The sequence below is a fragment of the Nansenia antarctica genome, assembly GCF_963989245.1.
Source record: "Nansenia antarctica genome assembly, chromosome: 11".
Lineage (NCBI taxonomy): Eukaryota > Metazoa > Chordata > Actinopteri > Argentiniformes > Microstomatidae > Nansenia > Nansenia antarctica.
This window is the reverse complement of record NC_137681.1, coordinates 30,521,034-30,538,205: the sequence shown is the minus strand read 5'-3', so window position 1 is coordinate 30,538,205 and position 17,172 is coordinate 30,521,034. Positions and strand designations below refer to the sequence as shown.

The following is a 17,172-nucleotide window of genomic DNA, read 5'->3' as shown; positions in this document are numbered from 1 at the left end:
GCAGGTGGTTAAAAAGTGCAGCTCTGTTTCTACCTGGTTTAGTGTACAGTGGGTGCACAGTCTGTCTGGTCTGGGTAGCGAGAGTCCCAGAACCAGCTGGCTGAGGGGGCATCTCCCTAGAGTCTCCTTTTGGGTAAGGGTCAGGGTTAGGGTTCATCTCTCTAGACTCTTTTACCCTTCCCAACCTCCTACTTGTGCGAGCTGGCTTTTTCTTCTCTAGCATACGTCAAGAACAAGACACGCACGCGTCTGTCAGTGGAACAGGACCTGCGTGTCGCGCTGTCCACTATCTCTCCCCGCATAAAGAGACTCTGCTCCCAAAAGCAGGCGCATGTGTCCCACTAATGCGCACAACATATTTCTTTGTTTTGTATTTCTCTCAATATTTACAATTCTGTCATGATTATTATTGTTACATTATTATAGTTGTGAGTTACCCGTTTGGTTCAGATGTGAAATAATAATCTCAGAATGAGCATTGAAATGAGAATTACATTTTAAGGCATTATTTTAAGCCCCCCCAAAAAAGCATTGTTCCATTGATTGATTATACAGGCCTTTGATATTTTATTTGTGTGAAGAATTCCCTCTGAGTCTCCTCCCATATTGTACAATCCTTGAGGGCCACAATGTTATTTAATTTAGCGATAGTTTGACTGACCTATGCATTCTTGCCCATCCATTACAGTTCATTTATGACTTTTATTATCTTGTTAAAATTCATTGGGGCAATACTTATGTATTATATATAAACACACATTTTCAAACCAATTCATCGTGTATTGTTTTTAGTTTAAGCTCCGAGGCATTTTTTAAATCTTCGTAGAGTTGGAGTGCCTTGGAGAAGGGGGAAAGCTTCAGGGGTGCCTTGGTTAAAAACAGTTTGGGAACCTCTGCTCTAGAGTCTCTCTGTGGGTAAGGGTTAGGGTTAGGGTTAAGGTTCATCTCCCTAGAGCAGGGGTCAGCAATAGGCGGCCCGTGGGCCATTGCTGGCCCATCACCAATAATATTTGGCGCAGCAGATTATTACTTTTTTTACAATATCGGACCGACAGTCCCACATATAGCGCCTATAATGTCCGAATAGATAATCGACCTCCACCTGAATAATGCTTTTTGTACTTTTATCCATGTTGAGAGTGAATGACACAGGGACAGACAATCAGGCATACATTGACTTTATGATGTCGTAGGTTTTTCCTCCAACACCATTTTCCAACAGTGTGAATAGCAGATTGAATCAAAGGCTCTCTCTCTCTCTCTCTCTCTCTCTCTCTCTCTCTCTCTCTCTCTCTCTCTCTCTCTCTCTCTCTCTCTCTCTCTCTCTCTCTCTCTCTCTCTCTCTCTCTCTCTCTCTCTCTCTCTCTCTCTCTCTCTCTCTCTCTCTCTCTCTCTCTCTCTCTCTCTCTCTCTCTCTCTCTCTCTCTCTCTCTCTCTCTCTCTGCTAATAGCCTGTCTTCACCATTTTGCATTCCTAATGGTTGTTACTGGTCTTTGGTGCTCTTTAGTCTCCCTCTCTAAACTGTATGTGTGTGTAAGCTCCTCCCTCTTCCTTGCCCCCCACTCCCACCCCCCGAAATCTTAAATACCCCCTAGGTAAATAATAAACCCTGGCCTCCCCAGATCCAACCTGAGAGACACTTAGAGGTAGAGGCCACATATCCCTGCACTCCTAACCCTGACCACTAGGGGGGCAAACCTCAAAAACTGCCTTTTTGGGGAGACTGCCTTCCTCCTTTTCAATGTCATAGGCAAATTGTATACTAGCATACTGCATACTAGCATACTCAATGAGTATATACTGCATACTGCCTACTAAATTCATAATAAGTTTGCCAAAACCGGCCGACCGTTTACACTGCATTGTAAACCTCCATTGGCTAAAAGCTGTAGTTTTGGCTCTACAAGTGTTAACATGTCATTTTATGAAGTTTAATATGTTTTCAGGCGAGAAAGTAACCACATACACTACAGTTCAAAAGTTTGGGGTCACTTAGAAATGTATAGAGGCCCATTTCCAGCAACCGTCACTCCAGTGTTCTAATGGTACATTGTGTTTGCTAATCGCGTTAAACAGCTAATGGATGATTAGAAAACCCTTGAAAACCCTTGTGCAATTACGTTAGCACAGCTGAAAATGGTTTTGCTGGATAGAGAAGCTATGCAAATGGCCTTCCTTTGAGCTAGTTGAGTATCTGGAGCATCACATTTGTGGATTCGATTATACTCTCAAAATGGCCAGAAAAAGAGAACTTTCATATGAAACTCGACAGTCTATTCTTGTTCTTAGAAATGAAGGCTATTCCATGTGAGAAATTGCCAAGAAACTGAACATTTCCTACAACGGTGTGTACTACTCCCTTCAAAGAACAGCACAAACAGGCTCTAACCAGAGTAGAAAGAGAAGTGGGAGGCCCCGGTGCACAACTGAGCAAGAAGACAAGTACATCAGAGTCTCTAGTTTGAGAAATAGACGCCTCACAGGTCCTGAACTGGCAGCTTCATTAAATGGTAAAACGCCAGTGTCAATGTCAACAATGAAGAGGCGACTCCGGGATGCTGGCCTTCTAAGCAGAGTGGCAAAGAAAAAGCCATATCTGAGACTGGCCAATGAAAGGAAAATATTATTATGGGCAAAATAACACAGACATTGGACAGAGGAAGATTGGAAAAAATTGTTATGGACAGACAAATCGAAGTTTGAGGTGTTTGGATCACACAGAAGAACATTTGTGAGACGCAAAACAAGTGAAAAGATGCTGGAAGAGTGCCTGACGCCATCTGTCAAGCATGGTGGAGGTAACGTGATGGTCTGGGGCTGCTTTGGTGCTGGTAACGTGGGAGATTTGTACAAGGTAAAAGGGATTTTGAATAAGGAAGGCTATCACTCAATTTTGCAACGCCATGCCATACCCTGTGGACAGCGCTTGATTGGAGCCAATTTCCTCCTACAACAGGACAATGACCCAAAGCACACCTCCAAATTATGCAAGAACTATTTAGGGAAGAAGCCGGCAGCTAGTATTCTGTCTGTAATGGAGTGGCCAGCGGAGTCACCAGATCTCAACCCCATTGAGCTGTTGTGGGAGCAGCTTGACCGTATGGTATGCAAGAAGTGCCCATCAAGCCAATCCAACTTTAGGAGGTGCTTCAGGAAGCGTGGGGTGACATTTCTTCAGATTACCTCAACAAATTAACAGCTAGAATGCCAAAGGTCTGCAATGCTGTAATTGCTGCAAAGGGAACATTATTTGATGAAAGCAAAGTTTGAAGGACAAAATTATTATTTCAAATAAAAATCATTATTTCGAACCGTGTCAATGTCTTGACTATATTTTCTATTCATTTTGCAAGTCATTTGATAAATAAAAGAGTGAGTTTTCATTGAAACTTTTGAACGGTAGTGTATATTCCCAAAATGTGTCCAGTTTATCAAAACTGTAATTACAGCTGCGTTTGTAATTCGCCCTGGAAATCTGATCAGCACTCATGGAATGCCTCTTGTCCAATCAAATACGAACGCACCCTACCTTGCTTAGATACCTTCACTGCAGAGTTCGACAGAAACATCGTAACATAATTGCTAAACAAGTTGTAAAATGATTTTGGGGGCGAACATCTTTAGCTAGCTAACGTAACTAGCTTACTATTTTGTTGTCTAAGCAGTTGGTAAAAGAACAGGATTAAAATAAATATATATGAGCAATAACATATCGTGGGCTTGCTGCAGTAGCGTGAGTAACTAACAGACCCAGATTAAACTAACACACTGGACCCAGATTAAACTAACAGACCCAGATTAAACTAACACACTGGACTGAGATTAAACTAACACACTGGACCCAAATTAAACCAACAGACCAAGACTAAACTAACACTCTAGACCCAGACTAAACTAACACACTGGACCCAGATTAAACTAACACACTGGACCCAGATTAAACCAACAGACCCAGACTAAACCAACATACTGGAACCAGATTAAACTAACACAATAGACCCAGACAAAACTAACACACTGGACCCAGATTAAATTAACACACTGGGCCCAGATTAAACTAACAGACCCAGATTAAACTACCACACTGGACCTTGATTAAACCAACAGACCCAGGTTAAACTAACACTTTGGACCCAGATTAAAGTAACACACTGGAACCAGATTAAACCAACAGACCCAGAGTAAACTAGCACACTGGACCCATATTAAACCAACAGACCCATATTAAACTAACAGACCCAGATTAAACTAACACACTGGACCCAGATTAAACTAACAGACCCAGATTAAACTAACACACTGGACCCAGATTCAACTAACAGACCCAGATTAAACTAACACACTGGACCTAGATTAAACTAACAGACCCAGATTAAACTAACACACTGGAACCAGATTAAACCAACAGACCCAGAGTAAACTAAGTGGAACCAGATTAAACTAACACACTGGAACCAGATTAAACTAACACACTGGAACCAGATTAAACTAACACACTGGACCCAGACTAAACTAACACAATGGACCCAGATTAAACTAACACACTGGACCCAGACTAAACTAACACACTGGACCCTGATTAAACTAACACACTGGACCCAGATTAAACTAACAGACCCAGATTAAACTAACACACTGGACCAAGGTTAAACTAACAGACCCAGATTAAACTAACAGACCCAGATTAAACTAACACACTGGACCCAGATTAAACCAACAGACCCAGATTTAATTTACAGACCCAGATTAAACTAACACACTGGACCCAGATTAAACTAACACACTGCACCCAGACTAAACTAACACAATGGACCCAGAGCAGATAGATATATAGGGTTAGATAGACCCAGAGCAGATATATAGGGTTAGATAGACCCAGGGCAGATAGATAGGGTTAGATAGACCCAGGGCAGATAGATAGATAGGCTTAGATAGACCCAGAGCAGATAGATAGATAGGGTCAGATAGACCCAGAGCAGATATATAGATAGGGTCAGATAGACCCAGAGCAGATAGATAGATAGGGTTAGATAGACCCAGAGCAGATAGATAGATAGGCTTAGATAGACCCAGAGCAGATAGATAGATAGGGTCAGATAGACCCAGAGCAGATATATAGATAGGGTCAGATAGACCCAGAGCAGATAGATATATAGGGTCAGATAGACCCAGAGCAGATAGATAGATAGGGTCAGATAGACCCAGAGCAGATAGATATATAGGGTCAGATAGACCCAGAGCAGATAGATATATAGGGTCAGATAGACCCAGAGCAGATAGATAGATAGGGTTAGATAGACCCAGAGCAGATATATAGGGTTAGATAGACCCAGAGCAGATATATAGATAGGGTTAGGGATGGATAGAGGGATGGATAGAGATGAGGAGAGGGATGGATAGAGGGATGGATAGAGGGATGGATAGAGGGATGGATAGAGGGATGAGGAGAGGGATGAGGAGAGGGATGGATAGAGGGATGGATAGAGGGATGAGGAGAAGGATGGATAGAGGGAAGGATTGAGGGATGGATAGAGGGATGGATAGAGGGATGAGGAGAAGGATGGATAGAGGGATGGATAGAGGGATGAGGAGAGGAGTGGGGTAGTGGTGGTCTAGTCTCTAGTGGATAGTGAGTTGGACTTGTGATCGGAAGGTTGTGAGTTCAAATCCCGCCTGAAACCACACCACTACTAGTGTGCCCTTGAGTAAGGCACTTAGCCCTCAGTTACTCCAGGGGGAATGTCCCTGTAATTCGTAATTGTAAATCGCTTTGGATTAAAAGCGTCTGCTAATATACATGTTTGCTAAATGGCAAAATTATAAAATAAAAATAAAAATAGGAGAGCAGAGTAGAGAGGCGTAAAGAACAAGGCTGACATTTCAACAACATGTTCGTAGCCAACACCCCAGGCACTGTGTGTGTGTGTGTGTGTGTGTGTGTGTGGTTGTGTGTGTGTATGTGTGTGTGTGTGTGTGTGTGTGTGTTGTGGCAACCCGTTCACCAGCGCCCCTAAGCCGGGGGTAAAGTACGATGGCCAGCGCACGAGCCCCTAGGCAGGATAATTGCTACTTGCTACTATCTGCTTGCACAGTTGAACCACGTCCACCAATCACTACAGTGGCGAGCGCAGGCTCGTTAAGCGGACGTGGAACAGCTGTGCCAGCATAGGAGAGACAGAACAGCTGTGCCAGCGGAGGAGAGACAGGATGAAGCCACCTGACAAGCCCTCATTGTGGCAGCATTTGCCAGTACGACGCCGGGAAGGGTGAGGACCACTCTGCGGTAACCAACATTGAATGTGAAAGTTATAAGAACGTGTCTTTGTGTGACCAGACCCAGATGACCTGAGGGGAGAACCCCAGACCCAGATGACCTGAGGGGAGAACCCCAGAACCAGAGCTGGAGTGACGAGCCTGATACAGAACAGCCGGAGAAGCACAGGAGCCCCCCCCCTGGAGAGCCAAGAATGTGACGGAGCCCCATCCCCGGTACTGAACGTACGGAGTCCAGCTACCTACCGCCAGACCCTCCAGTAGAGAGACCCCCGTTATCCTGTTTTGACCTTTTTGAGCTGAATGATATATACTTTTTCCCCGATGAGTGAGACATCGCCCCTTCCCCCATTAAGTCACCTTTTCCCCGATATCTAAGTTCTAAAGTGTGAAGTGTGATTTTCTGTTACGGCTCCGCTGTCTTCCTGAGTTTTTTCTTACTATCCTTCTTTTTTCTGTATTTCTTTTAATGCTATATGTAAAGCACTTTGAATTGCCCCCATTTTATGAAATGTTGTATACAAATAAACTAGCCTTGCCTATAGCCCAGACCAGGGGTCGGCAACCTATGGCACGCGTGCCAGCAGTGGCACGCGACAGCTTAAACAGTGGCACGCGACAGCTAATCAATAAGTGCGAGAATGGGAGAATGTTTTTATTTTATTTTATGTTGGCCGCGTTCGTAAATTCGCGCACACTGGGTTCAATGTCACAATGGGACCAAGTAATTTGATTGGACTAGAGGCAGTCTCAGGGACGCTCCGGCGCTCTCAGGGCGAATTTACGAATGCAGCCCTAGTCTCTCATCCACTCCACAAGAGCCGTATTCTGAAGTAAAATTCTGAATTCGATTCGATACTTGTATCAATATAACTCAAGTCGTTCAAGGATGAAGCAGACAAGGCCGAATCAATAAGACGTGCTGTGTCAAGGTATGGGAAGCAGGCCAGCACCTTTAAAGCATTTGCCACTGCTAAAAATCACGCAACTGAAGCAAGCTTTCGCATTGCTCATTGCATTGCGAAACGTGGAAAGCCATTCACTGATGGAGAATATATTAAGGAGGCTTTCCTCTGTAGCTCAGATGTTTTGTTTGAAGGCTTATCAAACAAAGACACAATAAAATCAAGAATAAAAGACATCCCAGTGTCAGCCAGAAGTGTGGAACGAAGAATAAGAGAAATGGCAGAAAACGTGAAAGCGCAGCAAACCGCTGGTTTGAAAGATGCGACGGTGTTTAGCCTCGCACTTGATGAGAGCGTAGATGTGAATGACATGCCACGTCTGGCTGTCATAGCAAGATACTGTGATTCTGCTGTAAGGGAGGAGCTCTGCTGCCTAAAACCAATGCCAGAAAAAAGTTCTTATTGAGCATTTTGTGGAGCGAGGGATTAATATTAGCAGGATTTTTGCAGTGACAACAGATGGTGCCCCTGCCATGGTCGGGAAACAGAGGGGAGCGGTTGCATTAATTGTGTGCAACTTAAAGTGACCAAGTACCACCCCCAGATAATGGAGTTGAGCAAAGGAAAACAGGGCCAGGGATCACATTGATTGTTAGGACTGTTTACATGGCTTTGCATACATAGCTCTTTGCAACCCAAAAAATATATATGTTTGTTGTGGTTGGAATAAAAGAATAAAATGTAAGTAACAACCAAATAATTATATAAATATAAATTATAATTCATACAAGTAAGACCCTTGTATAATCACCCTCCAGTTAGGCCTACTTATTAAAATGATAACCATAGGCAGCAACTTTGGTAGAAATTGAGCGCTCCAATTTGCTTAAAGTTGTGCTACGCATCACAAAGTTTAGTTGTCTTAGATGTTATGTTGGTAATTTTGTTCAAGTTTCAGTTAGTTACATTTTTAGGTTTATTTAGCATACATGGCTTTGCATACATAGGTCTTTGCTGAAAATTGTTGTTCATGTTGTGGAATAAAATTGCAGATCTGTTGGTCTGTTTGGTTTGGTTTGATGTCGAGTCATAATTAATGTTGATATTGTGGTTGGCACACTGACTAACAAGAACATTTAAAAATGGCACTTCATATCAAAAAGGTTGCCTACCCCTGGCCCAGACTAACCCAGTCTTTATAACCCAGTCATTATAGCCCAGGCTAACCCAGCCATTATGGCCCAGGCTAACCCAGTCATTATAGCCCAGGCTAACCCAGGCTAACCCAGTCATTATAGCCCAGGCTAACCCAGTCATTATAGCCCAGGCTAACCCAGTCATTATAGCCAAGGCTAACCCAGGCTAACCCAGGCTAACCCAGTCATTATAGCCCAGGCTAATCAATAATTGATTTTTGCGTTACTTACTTTGACATTCGCCAGCAAGTCCTGCGCTGTTGCATGTCCCATGAACTGGGACCCCAGGTACCTTGACTGGACTTTCCCCTCATCCCAGAAACGAACATGTACATCCAGCTGCTTGGTTTTGGTCGTCTGGTTCAAAACTTTCATCAAACATAACATGGGAGCCACAGCACGTCTCGTCTGCCGGGCCGTGGAGCTTAATAACCATCTGCTCCATGATAGGCTCACTATAACAGCGGAGCCCTCCCGGCGTCTCAAGTCGAGACACCCATTTGTGCCTGCTGCACAGGATCTCAGGCAGCAATACAGAGATCTCAACTTCAGTGCGGCAGGATGGGTGGATTATGTGGCGCGCGGAGTGGGAGGCTAACACCTCCAAACTCCGCGACCACATCCCAGTCGCCGGCCCTGAGCCCCTCGGGATGGACTTGCCAAGGCTATCCTGGGTGAGGCTCAATCGTCTCCGGACCGGCGTCGGGCGTTTCCGCTCATCAATGCACAGATGGGGCTTGGCCCCAAATGCGTCGTTGGAGTGTGGCGCAGAGGACCAAACCGCAGACCATGTTATCCTGGATTGCCCGGTGTACCACCCACCCAACGGGATGCATGGTCTGTCGGTATTAGATGACGAGACGATGACGTGGCTTCTGGAGGGGTGTCCAGAAATATAGCCCGGGTGAGCCCCTCAATACGCCGAAGAAGAAGAATCAAACATAACAACGAATGGTCCGTTGTTGACTTTCGCGACGAGATCACTGTTTATGTATTCCGCCAAACCGAACTTTGTGATATAAGCCGTCTTATCACTACTACATGCAAATGTTTTCGCAATGTGGTAATCGGGGGAACATGCGGGCAAAACGTTTGCCTATGCCTTCGTTGCTGTTATAGGACTGGTGTTGAACTAGTTTCCAGCGCAAGGTCTATTCTTCCAGTAGCGGGAGGCTGAGTAGAGGTACGGGAGACTGGGCAGCGGCAGCTGGCCGCTGGGAGGCTGGAGGCCAAGCTGCAGGCACTGGGTCCCCCGAAGGAGGAAGCATGGAGGACAGTTGTCTGGTTTGTTGGAAGGAGGAAGCATGGAGGACAGTTGTCTGGTTTGTTGAAGGAGGAAGCATGGAGGACAGTTGTCTGGTTTGTTGGAAGGAGGAAGCATGGAGGACAGTTGTCTGGTTTGTTGGAAGGAGGAAGCATGGAGGACAGTTGTCTGGTTTGTTGGAAGGAGGAAGCATGGAGGACAGTTGTCTGGTTTGTTGGAAGGAGGAAGCATGGAGGACAGTTGTCTGGTTTGTTGGAAGGAGGAAGCATGGAGGACAGTTGTCTGGTTTGTTGGAAGGAGGAAGCATGGAGGACAGTTGTCTGGTTTGTTGGAAGGAGGAAGCATGGAGGACAGTTGTCTGGTTTGTTGGAAGGAGGAAGCATGGAGGACAGTTGTCTGGTTTGTTGGAAGGAGGAAGCATGGAGGACAGTTGTCTGGTTTGTTGAAGGAGGAAGCATGGAGGACAGTTGTCTGGTTTGTTGGAAGGAGGAAGCATGGAGGACAGTTGTCTGGTTTGTTGGAAGGAGGAAGCATGGAGGACAGTTGTCTGGTTTGTTGCAGACCTCTTATTTGGGTCTCATGTTTCGAGGACTTCGCATGCGATTCCAGAGCCTTTATCCCTAGTGTTCCGAGTTTAATATTTGTTTTGCACAAAGTGCAACGGGCTTCGTGCTCATTCCCATCTACAGCTTTCAACCAGAGCCTAAACGCGCTTTTCTCTAACCACAGCTCATTAAATCTACACTTGCCCATGGTTTCTCAAATTACATAGCGGAATAGAGGAAACTCAAAACTAAACTAAACGACAGCCAACTCGAAACAAACCCATGTTTCGTTCGCAAATAATTTCTCCCGGGGGCAGCAAATTTGATTTTTTTGGGTTCCAGCTTGATTAATTTCCGCGTAAATAGATGTGGTCGGACTGATTTCCTTATAATAATTTCCTGATGAACTAATCTCATTTTAAAGACCACAGCACCTCGTTTTTTTCACCTAATAACTGTAACGTAATACCTTTTTAGGCCTTTTTAGGCCGGACTGCTGGATATTAGACTTTAAGGCTTTTTAAGACAAGAGCGGGAACCCTGCACACACGCAGACACAGACACAGACACACACACACACACAAACACACACAAACACACACACACACACACACACACACTTACTTTATGTGGGAGGAACATGGAGTTGACTGTTGCCAGGAGGCTGGTGGTGTCTGGGGAATCTCTCTGGCCACAGATGACAATCTACAGAGATGGGGGGGGGGGGGGGGGGGGGGAGGGGGAGGGGGGGGTCAATCCAGTGGTTGTATCAGTAATGAGGGAAGCAGGTGTGAGCTCTGAGCTCGGCTAACTTTGTCTGGACCTCCAGCTTGTTATCTCCGCGCCCCCCGCCCCCACCTCCCCTCCCCCCCTCCCTCCCCTGACCCCCTCCCCCCCCCCCACCCCCCCCTGCCACCCCTGCAGACTTCTCCTCCACAGGTGACGGATGATGGACAGAACACTCACAGTGTTCTTTCTCTTTTACCTCTCTCTCTCTCTCTCTCTCTGTTCTTTCCGTTTTCACTCTCTCCATGCTCTCTCTCTTCTCTTCTACAGTATGTACTATATACTGTATATATATAGTATAGTTATAGTATAGCATAAATAATAAACAGCCTCGGGGTAAAAGTTTACTTTGTGTCTCAAAACAATGAAACATTTGAGATGAGAGTAAAGGTTACTGATATAGTCCACACATTGTGTATGTGTGTGTGTGTGTGTATTTCTGTGTATACCTGTGTGTATGCATTTCTGTATATGCACGTGTCTATGCACTTGAGTGTGTGTGTGTGTGTGTGTGTGTGTGTGTGTATGCATTTCTGTGTATACGTGTGTGAGAGTTCACACAGGGTGTGTGTGTGTGTGCTACCTGTTTGAGTGTGTAGTGCTGAGCCAGCAGGCCTCTGACCATGTCCGGCAGAGCGATGGGGACCCTGATCAGCCGGTCTGAGAAGGCGGTCAGGAGCTGCTGGGAGCGCTGGGCCCAGTCCCTCCGCCCAGTCAGACACGCCAGCCGCTCCAGGCTCAGCACAGACACAGAGTTAGCGCTGGGCTCTGCCCCATCCTGGTCTAACACACACACACACACACACACACACACACACACACACACACACACACACACACATTTTAAATGCTTTATTTATGTCCACATAAACATACAATATCTAAAGGACATAAATACTATCAGTGCATTTAACATTATGAAAACAGTCAATTACAATAGTGCTAAGCCAACAACCAGTAATGCTACACACAGGATGTTATTCACACCAAATGATACCAGTGGGTTGACAGATCCAGTATCAGTACGGTAAAACAGACAGTCTCCAGCTCATAGGTACAAGAAGCACCGCCTTCTCCATATGGAGCGGCTACCAATAACAGCAGATGCTGTGCAGTACTTTGCTAACAGTTTGGCCCTTCTCTTAGATAGACCAGCCATTTGAAGTGTGTGTGTGTGTGTGTGTGTGTGTGTGTGTGTGCGTGTGTGTGGATGGAAAGCAATGACTAGCACAAGCCATAAGATATCTTTAGGTTATTTACATAACCCCGGTTCTCTGAGTATTATTCGTGAGTATCTCACTATGGGAACGCCCCCTGCGTGACCTCATCAGAAGCTGAATTTCACTGCGCCAGCCCATTGGCTGGCCCAGGCGACGCTTGTGTCAGGAGGGACGGGACCCTCCGCCTATATAAGGCTTACACACGGCGTCTGTCGTCATTCAAAACAAGCAACCTCTTCCTCGCTTCTAAAGCAAGGAGGGTGGTCCGGTGAGATACTCACGAATACTACTCAGAGAACCGGGGTTATGTAAATAACCTAAAGTTCTCTTTCATAGTATTCGTTTCGTATCTCACTATGGGAATATACTTACTCCCGTATTGCCAGACCTGCCTGCAAAACGACAACTGTCCCAGAATGGACCCTCACACTCTAGGAACTACATCCTAAGATGAACCCAAACTGAGGACTGAGTGTGATAGCGTTGGAGCCGTAACATCCAACCTATAAAATCTAGCGAACGTGTGGGGCGAAGCCCAGCACGCCGCCGCACACACCTCCTGAATAGACACCCCTTTAAAGAGTGCCCAGGAGGTCGCCAAACCTCTAGTAGAGTGCGCACGTAAGCCCGCGGGGGGCTGTAGACCCTTACTAGAGTAAGCCAAGGCAATAGCCGCCACTACCCAATGGGAAAGGCGCTGTTTCGACACTGGCTTTCCCGTGTGTGGATTCGCCCAGGATACAAACAACTGGTCACCTTTCCTGCAACCCTGAGTCCTGTCTATGTAAACACGCAGCGCGCGGACAGGACATAAAGTATGCAACCGCCTGTGCTCTTCCGAGGCAAAAGGCGGGGGATAGAAGGCAGCCAACTCTATAGGGGTGCAAGAGCCTATAAACTTCGTAATAAAGGCTGGGTTAGGCATCAGACTGACCCTAGAGTCCCCTGGGGAGAACTTTGTACACTCTCGGTGCACCGAGAGCGCATGGACTTCACCTATGCGCTTAGCCGAAGCCAAAGCAAGCAATAGGACCGTCTTTAGCGTTAACACTTTCACCTCCACCTGTTCCAGCGGTTCGAACGGTGGGCAGGAGAGAGCATCTAGTACCATAGGGAGGTCCCATGAAGGAGCTAACGGCCTAGACGTAGGCAATTTCCTTCGGGCCCCTTTCATAAACTGGCACACCAACGGGTGCTGGCTTATCGACTTTCCACCCAGGCCAATATGACAAGCCGAAATAGCTGCCAAATAGACCTTAACGGTTGAGAAAGCCTTACCCCTCTCAATCAGGTCCTGTAGAAATGACAGAATAACTGTCACAGAACACTGAAAAGGGACAGCGTGTGACTCTGAGCACCAAGTCTCGAACACACGCCACTTATGCCCATACAACTTTCTAGTTGATGAGGCTCTGGCGCACTGAATAGTGTCGATCACCCCTTGGGGAAGACCCACTAGTGCAAGATTGATCCCTTCACGGGCCAGGCCCAAAGAGACAATCTCTCTGGGTGGGGATGGAATATCTCCCCCCGCGCCTGGGTCAGCAGGTCCCTGCGCAGCGGTAGTTGCCAATGCCATGGCGGACCGGATAGGAGTTGAAAAATCTCCGCCAACCAGTGCTTTCCCGGCCAACGCGGGGCTATCAGCACCATGGACAGATCTCCTTCCCTCACTCTGGCCAGAGTCGGGGGAATGAGTGCCACCGGTGGGAACGCATACAGGAGGGTCCTCGGCCACACGTGCGCTAATGCGTCCACTCCCAGCGGGGCTCCCCGATCGCGCAGAGAGAAGAACAGAGGACATTGAGCGTTCTCTGCCGTAGCATAAACGTCCACGGTCGCATGACCGAATCGTGACCAAATCTGTTTCACTACTTCGGGGTGAAGTCTCCAGTCTGCGTACAGTGGGTTGCCCCTGGACAACAAATCTGCTCCGTAGTTCAGAATGCCCGGTACATGGGTTGCTCTCAGCGACCGCATGTGTGCACTGCTCCACACTATCAGTCTGTGTGCCATAGTGTGTAACTGGTGGGACCTCAGTCCCCCCTGTCTGTTTACATAGGCAACGACCGTGGAGTTGTCTGTCCTCACCAAAACATGATGTCCTCTCAACCACGGGAGGAAATGTTTCAGAGCCAAGTGAACAGCTAGCAGTTCCAGGCCGTTTATATGGGTAGAACGTAAGTGCGGGTCCCAACCCCCATTTATCGTTCTCGAAAGTGGCACCCCAGCCTCTCAGAGAGGCGTCCGTGGTGATTACTTTTCTGTTCAGGCCAGGTCCCATAGAAACACCCTGTGTTATGAAACCTGGGTCCTTCCACTGGTGCAGAGCCAGTGAGCAAACCCTGGAGACCCTCACACGATGGTGACCGTCGCGGTGGGGGTCCAGGCCCAGAGAGGCCACCCAGTGCTGGATGCCTCTCATGTACAGGCGCCCCAGGGGTATGGCCACCACAGCGGAGGCCATCAAGCCTAACAACCTCTGGCATTGTTTGAGGGTAACTATGTTGCCCCTGCGAAACAGCGCTATAGTCGCGCGCATCGTCTCCACTCTTTCTGGAGACAAAAACGCCTTGGCTCGGATAGAGTCCAGTGCGAGCCCTATAAACGCGATGCGTTGGGAGGGTGTCACCATGCTCTTTTCCATGTTTATTCGGAACCCCAGACTCGTTAGGTGTTTCGAAATGACCGCTGTGTGACGCGCCGCCTCCTCGCGGTTGGTGGCTGCCACTAACCAGTCGTCGATATATGTGGCCACTCTGATACCCCTCTGTCTGAGAGGGGCCACTGCTGCCTCGGTGCATTTTACAAACACCCTTGGGCTTAGTGACAGGCCGAAGGGAAGGACCACATATTCGTACGCTATCCCTTGGAAAGCGAATCTCAGATATTTCCTGTGTGGAGGATATATCGGAATGTGGAAATAAGCGTCCTTCAGGTCGATTGATGTGAACCAATCCCCTGCTCGTATGAAACTTAGCAGGGAAGAGTGTGTCAACATCCTGAATTTGTATTTTCTGAGATGCTGATTCAAGACGCGGAGGTCTAGAATAGCCCTTTCTTTGGGACCAGAAAATACTTCGAGTAGAAACCTCTGTGGGTCTCCTCGAGAGGTACAACTGTTATAGCTCCTTTCTCCCTTAGAATGGAGATTTCCTCCAGGAGAATATTGGCTCGTTCACCCTGAGCTTGAGAGTAGAGTATTTCTCTGAATGGGGGTGGAGCGACACAGAATTGGAGCCTGTAGCCCCTTAGTAGTGTCCTCAACACCCAGTCTGACTGTGTGCAGTCTGCCCATTCCCGCTGATGCGTGGAAAGCGGGCTGACTGGCCACATCGTCACATGCGAGTTGTTGGTGCCCCCTTGTGGCCGGGGCACGCAACAGCCGCCTAGCGTGCCTTCCCGTGCTGTGCGCGGTTGGGCCGCTTTCTGCATCACAGCCGCGGGACGGGCTAGTCCCACGGTCTGCGTTATGGTAGAGAAAGATTTGTTTTTCAACATCTCTTTTATTTGTATGTTTTTCAACATTGTTAACAACGCCCTTGGCACTCTGCCTGGATGCGCTTGTCGGGACATTTTTAATACATTGTGCATTAACGTGCTTGAGTGACAAACAACTTTGTAGTATGAACAGTCTCTCAGCTTTCCCCCGGAAGGCGTGTGAACACGGACGCCGACCGTGGTCTTGCACTTTGTATGGAACATGTCGTACCGAACTTGCTCTGGAACGGAGCTGGGAGGGTACAGAGCGCTCAGCGAGGGGGGCCGACTGGACTCGCTCTCCTCCCGAGGAGAGGCTGTCAGATCACCCGCTTCTTCTTCCTCGCCGACGCGGCGGCCGGGGGAAGGGGCGGGGACGCCTGAGGTCTGGCCCGGGGAGCCTGTTTCCTGGCCCATGGTTTCTTGGGACCTCTGGGTGCCTGAGGCGCTGCCTGCTGTCTAGCCGCTCTGGGGGTCTTGAAAGCAGGGGCCGGGCGAGAGACAGCATGCGCATAAGACTGCCGTGGCTGGGTCACGGGCGCTGCGGGCTGCGCTCTTCTCGGAAGCCACAGCTCCATAGCCTCATCCTCTCTCTTTTTCTCCTCACATCTCTTCTGCATTGAGGTGACTGCTGCACCAAAGAGACCCTGCGGTACGATAGGGGTGTCCAGAATTTCTTCTCTCTCTTTCGCCGACAGGTTGGTGAGACCGAGCCAACGCGCCCTCTCCTGCAGTACCATGAGACCCATGGATTTACCCGTGGCTTGAATGGCCATCTTGTGGAGACGGAGGATGTGATCCGTTATAACGCAGATTTCCTCCCATAGGGTAGGCCTATTGTCTGGCTTAACAGTCATATCCTCCTCCAGCTCAGCCTGGTAGGCTGATAGGAGTGCGGAGGCATTGAGAGCCCTCGCTGTCAGTGCCGCTGCTTTGTAGCACTTGTCTGTAAGGCTAGCCTGAAAGCGGTTCGAATTGGAGGGTAGGGACGGGGCAGCCGAAGATACGGGGGTCTTCGGGTGCAGGTGGCGCGCCACCACCGGCTCGACCGGTGGGATGTGGCGGAGGCCGAGGGAGTCCATCCCCTCACAATCCAGTTAAGAACCCCCGATTATTGGGTTTTTCTCGCTGAATGGCCGTCCTTTCCACGTAACTGCTATCTCATCGAGTAGCTCGGGGAAGAACGGCATAACTTGTTTCCCCGTCTTAGCCGCCGTCTGCAGTCTTTTGCCGTCAATGCGTGACATAGCAGTTTCGGTTTGGGCGACGGGCCAGGGGATATTCAGCCTTTTTGCTGCTCGCTTGCACATGTCCTGCATGTCACAGTCCATGAGAGACGGGGCGGAGGGTTGGTTACCTCCGTCAGGCGTGGGGGGCTTTTCAGCTCCGCGCCTACCGATTGAGAATGAGGAGTCCTCCTCATCATCGGTGGACAAAATGAGGTCTGAGTCGTGCGACCTTCCCTCATCATTGTCCGAGTCTCTCCTAGGGTCATAGCGAGC

At 48.0% G+C, this 17,172-nt stretch overlaps 1 protein-coding gene across 1 annotated transcript in view; it reads right to left on the bottom strand.

Moving 5' to 3' along the window:
* Positions 1-17,172, bottom strand: part of spata20 (spermatogenesis associated 20) — a 113,910-nt gene that overhangs the window by 17,357 nt on the left and 79,381 nt on the right. The window contains exons 14-15 of the mRNA XM_080542612.1: positions 11,554-11,753; positions 10,809-10,889 (exon numbers count right to left, since the gene is read on the bottom strand). Coding sequence (XP_080398738.1) covers positions 10,809-10,889; positions 11,554-11,753 — 281 coding nt within the window. The remainder of the gene's footprint in view (positions 1-10,808; positions 10,890-11,553; positions 11,754-17,172) is intronic.